Raw genomic sequence first — 9,578 nt, forward strand, 5'->3', positions numbered from 1 at the left:
TTCCATAAGCATATACTCTGCTTTCCTCTCTGAAAAGTTATTTCCTATAAGCCAGTCAAGGATGGCATTAAACAGACTTTTGCAGGTCATCTAGTGTTTTAAATTCTAACAAAAATATTTCTCAATAATTCAGAAATGCAAAATCCTTCATCCTAAATTGAAGTGAGTCCATTAAAATAAAAGAATGCTTAGCATTTTACTTGCTTGAAGCAAAAGCACATCCACACTACAATTTACAATAAATTAGCATGCCCTCCTCAAAGAAACTTGCACTAAAGTAAACAAGATCAAATAACCCAAGAATTGAAAGTCTTCTTGATATATACAAACTCTCTTCACCTGAAAAGTCAAAAAGCAACAATAATATAGTAGTAGTGAATGGATTTTCAGATTTTCCGCACTCGATATCACTCTATTAATAATGAAGGCATCTAATGTCACATTTATATGCACCCATATCACCAAATATGTGTATTAACTCATATAAACTATATAATAAAACCATATACTTTGGCACTACTTTACAGTAAGTACAGATTATACTAATATACTAATACGTTCAAATTAGAGTTTACTTCAGCATTTTAATATATTAAGCAGTACTTGAGAAAGTGAGGTCATCCATTACAAAAGACGAGTACGTTTCATTCTGAGTTTATACAAAATTAAACTACCATTACTTATAAACAACTAAATTTCATTATATATCAAAAATATTCAGAGTAGCACAAATTATAACTTAAAACATTTACTCCCTAATGTTAAGAAAATTCACTTACTCACTAAAAAATTAGACTTTTTTCCCAGCTCTACCGAGATAAAATTGACATATGACATTGCGTGTGTTTAAGGTATACACATGATTCAATATATGTACATATTTTGAAATAAGATTCTGTAACATAACATCAGATGCATAATTCCTTGCTGCTCCCTCCACTACAGGGATTACAAATCATCCAACACCCCTCCCTCAACCACAATGTCTGTTTCATTTATACTTTTTTTCTGACAGCATATAGTAGCTGCATTATTTCTATTAACAGTGTAATGATTTCTGGATATAAAAATTCCCAAACTCTATTAAACAATTAGTAGTTTGATGAAATATAAACTTACCTTTAGACTTTTCTTCTATTTCTAAATACATGGGTAAACAACTATTAACATACGAATATTAACATTCTGCTCATCACCTAGAATCTTCTACCACTAGGGTATTCCTGTCGATAATCCATTACTATATTTCTGCTACTTTAAGATTATGAAATTTTATGTCAGAATGCCAACACATTCTAGAAAGGCCAATGAGAAAAATTAAAAATTTGGCTTTCTTTGGCCCCATCTGGACATGTAGACTAATACTCTGTGAAGATGAGGCCAGGAATCTGTATTTTTAACATACTCCCAAGTGATTTTATCGCACATAAATCTGAGAAACACACATAACTAACTCATCACAACCTACTTACATGGGTAGACAAGGAGACAAAGATTTGGGAATGTTGCAGATTACTTTAAAATATGCAATCAAAATTTCTACAGTAAAAGGAGTTCAATTATTGTTACTGCTTAAGAGATTCTTCTGGCTAGTTCTGGGATGACAGGTAACTATGAGAAAGCAACTACTGTGTTGTCAATGTTAAAAAAAACTCAAGTGATCTTAAAAAAAAAAATCCTCTTATTCTTTATAAATGCTTGTCATAAAGTAAAAGTTAGTATGGTTATAGTAGGGAATAAGTCCAATTAGTCCAATTTATTTTCTCAGAGTTAACTGCTAACACAAAAAAGCTTAGCGCTACTTTCAATCTATGACATTCTGCAGAATGTTGGTCGTAAAGTGACAACGGCTAAAACATCTTTTTATGATTACCTTAAGAATATCACTTAGATTTTAATGTGCATTATTTCGTACATAAAATTTTATTAAGATGAGAACATTTCCCCAATCATTTTGGTAGTTACTGGATAAATTAAGCTCAAATATTTAAATTTATAAAACCGTATTTCACAATTGTGTTAAATTGTTGCTCCCTGGAAGACAATATAGCCAATTAAAAACAACGATGTCTCTAATGAGAAGGTCCTGAATATGAATCTAGCAGCACCACTTACTACCTGTGTGACATTGGGCAAGTTACTGATACTCTCTTAGCCTCAATTTCCTTATTAGGAGGATTAAATGAGATAATACACATAAAGCTCTCAGCGAAATGCTTGGTAGATGCTATGCTAGTCCTCAGCAATCGTTAGCCCATATAAACATATATAGCTATATAAACATATACAGTATAAGAAGACACACAAGAAATTATCGATGATGGCTGCTTCCAAGAAAAGCAGCCTGGGTCGGGATGGAAAAACTAAACCTTTTTTATACTCTTTGTATTTTTAACCACTGTTTACAATACCTTTTCAAAAAAAAAAATTATATTATCTCTTATGCTGTGGGATTTCTTAGTGTTTAGCATCATGCACTGCAAAAACTGAACTGTGACTGCTGAATTCGCAACGGAGTAAGTCATGGTCTAATAATACCCACAAAGAAATACACAACCTATCTGATTTCATGAATCTGTTAGGTGTTCTTACTTGCTTCACAATGGTCATTATGGTCTTAACTAAAACACCTTAAACCAGAGTTTTCAACCTCAGATGACTATGATCCTCAGGGGACATCTGGCAACAGAGACATTTTTGGTTGTCACAACTGAGGAGGTGTACTAATGGCATCTGGTGGGTAGGGGCCAAGAAAACGCTGCTAAACATTCTATTATGCATAGTATAGGCCTTCACAACAATAATCAGCCCAAAATATCAGTGGTGCTGAGGCTGAGAAACTCTGCAACCCAAGGAACCATTCTGCTTCACTCAGAAAGTAACCAGGTTCTTCATTACAGTTACCAACAAAACACAACACACACACAATAAATTCTCCCCTCAAGTAATGAAGTAAAATCCTTCAGGACTGGCAGACTAGGGGCTCAATAAATGTACTATTGTTAGCCACTGTTGTTAAGTTTCTGAAATTCTAGCAGCCAGAATGGCTTAGGTTTGTGTGTCTACTCAGTTCAATACATTTCAAGATTTTCAAAGCATTTATTATTAAGCCTTCCAAAAGTTCACTCTAAATTATTTCAAGAGATTACACTTTACCATTCTTTCTTGTTTTCAAATGATATTTGAAAAACCAAAAAGCTCAATGTACTACTAACGACTAAAATACAACAGGGCCTTTATTTCAGTATGTAGTTTTATCAAGTCTTCCCAATAAACTTGGTATTTTCACATTTTCCTTAATACACTGGCCTTGGCCTGTTTTATACATTTTGAGCATGTTAATCAATAACCTTCAAAAATTTAAGAAAATATTAAGAACAGTCCATTGTTTCTGATCAAGAAGACAAGAAAATTAATCAGCAGCTAAGTAACTTTATAAGGAGGCATGAAAAATTACAAACTAAATCATTCCGTCCTCCAAACTTAAAGCATATCTTAGTGTGCCTTATCAAAAAGTCAACCAATAAGAAAGAGCTTTGGGAAATGTCTTATCAATATTTGGGATTAATCTTGTAAAAGAGTGCAAAACTGAACCAAGTGGCTATCAAAATTTACAGTCCGTTCACAAATAGGTTGGCAAGAATTTTGAAATACTGCTGCTGGTAACACTGTTATTAGTCATACTTTACTTTCTTAGTAACTACTTAACTTATTTTACACCTTTAAAATATGTATCTTTCACATTATGAAAGAGTTGAGTACTGTTTTAATACTGATTTAGTATTTTAATACTGTTTAACAGTTCACCACATAATTAAAACTTATTCTGATTAAAGTATTCTTAGGGAGAAAAAAGAACATCTTAATTCCTTCCTCCAAAACAAAACAAACCAGAAAAATACACAGAAGAGTAACGTGTGTTTGCAAATATAAGATTCAGTAAAGTTATTCTTTCACTGCTTGCCCAATACATTTGCGATGGACACAGGTATCACCAGAAATTCTCCATTCACTCCGTCACTCCCCCTGAGCATTTAGAACTTTAGTACTTGTCCAAACCTGCTTGCTCATGCTCTAATAATAAACCTAATTATACGACCTGTAACAGCCCCTGACAACCTTTTCCTTAAGAAGCCATAAAGGTGATTTAACTAACACCTCAACCTAAGTCTTAGTAAACCTATTTCAAAAATAGATGTCTTCATTCCAGCCTCTGGGTTCTGCCGAGGGCTCAGGGCCGCTGGCTGTGGAGTGGGGAGGTGAAGATCCGTCAGAACGGAGAAGGACACAGGCTGGGCGTTGGGCAGCAGTGGTAACTGCTGGTTCATTTCTCTTTAAATCTGGCAGCACGTGGGGCGGCATTGTGAAGCCACCAACCCGCCTCCCCCCTTCCACTCCGCACACGTACGTCCCTGTCCCCAGTGCGCATGCTCCGCTCACACAGTCCTAGCAGAGTCGGAGCCAACCCCCTAAAAAGTCAACCTGGAAGCCGCAAACGGCCGGAGGCCGGGACAATGGGGGAGGGGGGACGCAGGCACCTCTGGGGAGGCAGACCGGCCACCGCCCCAAGCCAGAGCCCGCGGGCCTCAGCCCCGGGGACCCGCAGGCCTGCTCAGGAGCCGGAGTCGCTCGGAGCACAAAGCCCCGAGCCGGCCAGCGAGCGGCTCTCGGCGCTCGGCTCTCTACCCTCCCCCAGCCGGGCGGCGCAGCCGGAGCCCGTGCCAGGCAGAGCAGGCGAGGCGGCGTCCCGCGCCCCGCAGGGTTCTCAGACCCCACGGGCCCGCGACGAGGCCGCGGAGGCCGGGGCTTTTGTTGTCCGCCACAACTCCGTGGACCCGGCGCTGCCTGGGCAGAAGTTTGGCGCGCCTCACCTATCCGCCCGGGGGCCAGTTCCTCTCGCCCACCCGGCCCCCCGCTGTCCGCCCGCGGCTCGGACACCCGAGCCCGGGACGCGCAGCCGGCCTGGCCCAGACGCTCTTCCTGCCTCGGGGGTCCGGCGGCCTCTGCCGCACCTGAGCCCGGACCCGCCCCTCCAGGGAGAGTCCGCCGGGGCTGGGGACCTACAGCCCCTCCCCCGCAACATCCCACCGAACAGTGGGGGAGGGGGCAACCTCTCCTCCTTCCCCCGGGGCGGCAGGCCAGATCCTGGGGCCGAGGCTGGGGCGCGTCCCCGCCCCTAATGCCCTAAGAAAGCAGGGAAAGAAGTGATGGGCCCGGCCGGGACTGGCGCCCTGGCTCACCAACCTCGCAGGCCCGCGCCCGGCCTCGCCGGGGGCTGCCGCTTCCCCTCGCCCGTCCGGCCGCCCGCCCGGGAGCGCCCAGGAGGAGCAGAGGAGGAGCGGGCAGCTGCTCGCCGCGACCGCGGCCCGGGCCGGCGCCCCTCCGCCCGCCCGCTCACCTGCCAGCTGTCTTCGCAGTAGCAGTGCCGACTGCAGCTCCGTCATCCTCCCCGCCAAGGGCCCGGGCTGGCGCCGGGGCTTCCGAAAGACTGGGGACAGGCTCTGGGGCTGCTGGAGCTGGGTGTGCTGAGGAACCCGGGCTCCCACGACGGGAGCGCCGAAGCCGAGGGAGGCTGGGCTGGGGCGGCGGTAGCGGCGTCTCGCTGCCGGTGCGAGTCCGCTCGCTTCAGCTTTCCTCACAGCGCCTCACGCCCGGAAGGGGAGGGTACCCGTGCCGCCGCGGCGCGCACTGGGACTTCGCTCGCCCGCTTCCCTCCTTCAACCCGCCAGTCGGCCCCACCGGTGCCTTCCCCCGCCACTGCCTCACTGCGCGCAGGGTCGCTCCACGCAGGCGCGCTGGGGCTGCCTACTTCTGAAGCTGCCCTCCCGCTAGGCCGACCCCTCTGGCTCCCTGCCCCGCCTCCGGAGGCGGAACCCCGCCCCCTCCGCGCAGTGGCCCCTGACGCCGCCATCTTGGGAAGGTCGCCGTCTGGCCGGGTGCCGGGGCCTCGGCGGGAGACGCCCCGCGGACGCCATGACAAAGAGGTCGCGGGGGGTCAAGACAGCACCTCCGGGTCGAAGCAGGTGGTCTGAGAGTGAAGGGGCTAAAAGAAGTGGTGATGCCTAGTTGTTGGCGAGCGCCCAACAGCTATCTAACACTCCACACATGGTGTGCGAATTAGTCATTGTTAAAGCCGAACTTAGTACTGGTGTGCCCCATTTTAAGCACACCCCCAAAATAGACTTCATATATGCTGGTAATTCACTTTACAGAAAGTTGCACAAAAAGATTCTTGAAATAAGTAAAATGTTCTGCGTCTCATAGCACAAAATGTTTAAACATCGTTAATAATCTCTATGTGTAAAGTGAGTTGAGATTAGCAAAATCTGATATACATGGTACAAAATATCCAGAAAGGCATCTATTATGTGAAGTCTAAGTGTGGGATCTATGGCTTGGAAAAAGCAACCTTACCCCGCTCTACCTCTTCTCATCCTCATTCCCACAGCTTTCTGCCTTGCATAACAGAGTCTTAATAAAGAGACGGAGAAGAAGGAAAAATGATACCTAATGGCACTCAAATGTATCTGTTCCTTCAAAAATATTTACTGAACCTGCATTCACTTTGTACCTGAACTGTAGAAGACACAGAGAATACAGCTCTGTTCCTATCCTCAAAGGTCTTACAGTCTCTGTGAGCTCCAGGTAAGGTAGCCAGAGGAGGACCAGGTTCTAATACATTTTCTTGATTCCAAAAATTACTGAAAAAATTGTCCTCACTCTCCCCCTAAAACAAGAATTAAAAGGAACAAATGAACATTAAGAGTGAATCTGCAGGGCTTCCCTGGTGGTGCAGTGGTTAAGAATCCACCTGCCAATGCAGGGGACACGGTTCGAGCCCTGGTCCGGGAAGATCCGACATGCCGCGGAGCAACTAAGCCCGTGGGCCGCAACGACTGAGTCTGCGCTCTAGAGCCCGGGAGCCACAACTACTGAGCCTGGGAGCCACAACTACTGAGCCTGCGTGCCACAACTACTGAAGCTCGTGCACCTAGAGCTGGTGCTCTGCAACAAGAGAAGCCACCACAATGAGAAGACCACGCACCACAACAAAGAGTAGCCCCCCCTCGCTGCAACTAGAGAAAGCCCAAGTGCAGCAAAAAAAAAAAAAAAAAAAAAAAAAGAGTGAATCTGCATAAAAACATAAATCTACCATTAAAAAAAAAAGTGAATCTGGACTCCTTTGGGAAACAACTCCCTGGAGCTAACCCAGGTTTTGTGAAACCTAAAATTTACCCCGTTTGAAGGACTCTGTTTAGGGAAAAAAAATTTTAATTGCATTTGAATATGATTGTCTATTTAGAATGAGAAAATAAACCACAAATAACTGTATGCTTGGAAAATTGTTCCCTTTCTCTGAGATCTCTTGAGGCAGGTTATCAGAAATTCTGCTTGATTGCAGCATGGTTTCCTCTCTCACCTAAAACAAATTCCAGCCTTCCCGGGGGCTCTAAAGCTTCCTTAGCTTTACCAGAAAAAAATCCGTTTCTGACACCCTCCCTCCTTTCTGGACCAAAAATCTTTCTATTTAAGTAAATTTTTAGTTTTATCAAAGTAGTAAATACACATAGTTCATAATTAGTGTATTAAGGATTATAGTGAAAAACAAACGTATTTCTCATATGTGCCCTTCCCCATTCCTAAATCCTGCTTACCAGAGGCAATCCCTTTTAACTCTTTTAGCAGTTTCTTCTCATAGTTACCTCCATTTATTCTAAATGATATAATGCTTTTTCTTGATTTATCCATTTTAGACCTTATATATTTATTCTTATTGTAACTGATAAGGATTTAACTGTCATGCTACTTTCCATCTTTTATTCTAAATCATTAAATTATCATATTTAGTTATAGCAATAAATGGTTTTTACACTATTGTGACTTTGTAAATGTTGAATAGGAGAGTCAAATACTATAATGGATTATATTCATTCCTTACACAGATTTTTTTTTTGGAGGCCTAGCATTTCTAATTATACTTTTTTTTCTTGCAGTATCTTGAGTATAATTAATATCCTTCCCTTCCCTATCCCACCCCAGTGCTATTGTACCACTTATCCTATCAAGCCCTTTTTCTTGAAACTCTCCCTCCTAGAAGTCTCTATGTTACCCTCTAACCTGGGCTGGTTGCTTTGGGCTACGCTTCCTACATAGAAGTCTTCTTAGAACTCCCCTTGGCTGCTCTCCTGGGATGAGTCTACTGCATCCTAGATCAAGTCTAATTATTTTTTGTTACTCCCTTCTTTTGCTGGAGCATATTATCAGATAACTTCTGATGAGTATACATGAGGCAAATTTTCCAAGTCCTTATAATAACAGCTGAAAATGCCATTATTTTAAACATCTATAATTAAGTGCCAGTTTAGCTGGGTATAGAATTTTATGTTTAAGGTCAAATATTTTTTCTTCAAAAATGTGAAAGCATTGGTCCATTGTCTTTTAGCATCCAGTGTTGCTGTTGATTCTTATTCCATTGTCAGTGACCTCAGTGACCTACTTTTTTTTCTTCTCTGGATAGTCTTAGGATTTTTTTCTCTTTTTTTTGGCTGTGTTGGGTCTTTGTTGCTGCACACAGGCTTTCTCTAGTTGCAGCAAGCAGGGGCTACTCTTCCTTGCGGTGTGTGAGCTTCTCATTGCAGTGGCTTTTCTTGTTGTGGAGCACAGGCTTCAGTAGTTGTGGCTCACGGGCTTAGTTGCTCCACTGCATGTGGGATCTTCCCTTACTAGGGCTTGAACCAGTGTGCCCTGCATTGGCAGCTGGATTCTTAACCACTGTGCTACCAGGAAAGTCCTTTTTTTGTATTTTGAAGTATGATAATATGCTTTGGTTGTCTCTAGGATGTTTTCTTTTTTTAATTAACTGGGTTCACAGTGAGTTTTGTAGTGACAGAATGGTTGTTTTCATTTACGTACACAAATAAGCTTAGAATAATGAGATAGTCTGCATTTTTCTGGTATATAAAAAATTATTTTAAAAAGCAGTTGATTTTTGTATGTTGATCCTGCAACCTCACTAAACTCTAAATTAACAATTTATAGATTATTTTTATTTTCTATGTAAATAATGTAAGTCCAAATAATGGTGTTTCTATTTCTTTCTTTTGATACATTGTTTCTCTTTTTGCCTCACTGTGCTGGCTAGGACCTCCAGCAGAGTGGTGTAGAAGTAGTAGTGGGCACCCTTGTTTTTTTCCATTCTTAAAGGGTTATTTTGATGTTTCATTATTTTTTTCATGCTGTAGATTTTTTTTTGTAGATCATTTTAACAGGTTAATGAAGTTCCCTTCTATTCCTTGCTTATTAAGATTTTTTAAATTTTATTTATTTATTTTATTTATTTATTTTTGGCTGCGTTGGGTTTTCGTTGCTGCGCGTGGGCTTTCTCTAGTTGTGGCGAGCAGGGGCTACTCTTCGTTGTGGTGCGCAGGCTTCTCATTGCGGTGGCTTCTCTTGTTGCGGAGCACTGGCTCTAGGCATGCAGGCTTCAGTAGTTGTGGCTCGTGGGCTCTAGAGTGCAGGCTCAGTAGTTGTGGCGCATGGGCTTCGTTGCTCCGCGGCATGTGGGAACTTCCCAGACC

At 42.9% G+C, this 9,578-nt stretch overlaps 1 protein-coding gene across 1 annotated transcript in view; it reads right to left on the minus strand.

Moving 5' to 3' along the window:
* Nucleotides 1-5,839, minus strand: part of UBE2G1 (ubiquitin conjugating enzyme E2 G1) — a 98,328-nt gene extending 92,489 nt beyond the window's left edge. Inside the window, exon 1 of the mRNA XM_082443949.1 lies at nt 5,399-5,839. Within this exon, the coding sequence (XP_082300075.1) occupies nt 5,399-5,444 (46 nt within the window). The 5' untranslated portion in view covers nt 5,445-5,839. The remainder of the gene's footprint in view (nt 1-5,398) is intronic.
* Between the last annotated feature and the right edge of the window lie 3,739 nt (nt 5,840-9,578).

Source organism: Balaenoptera physalus, assembly GCF_965194825.1.
Source record: "Balaenoptera physalus genome assembly, chromosome: 20".
Taxonomy (NCBI): domain Eukaryota; kingdom Metazoa; phylum Chordata; class Mammalia; order Artiodactyla; family Balaenopteridae; genus Balaenoptera; species Balaenoptera physalus.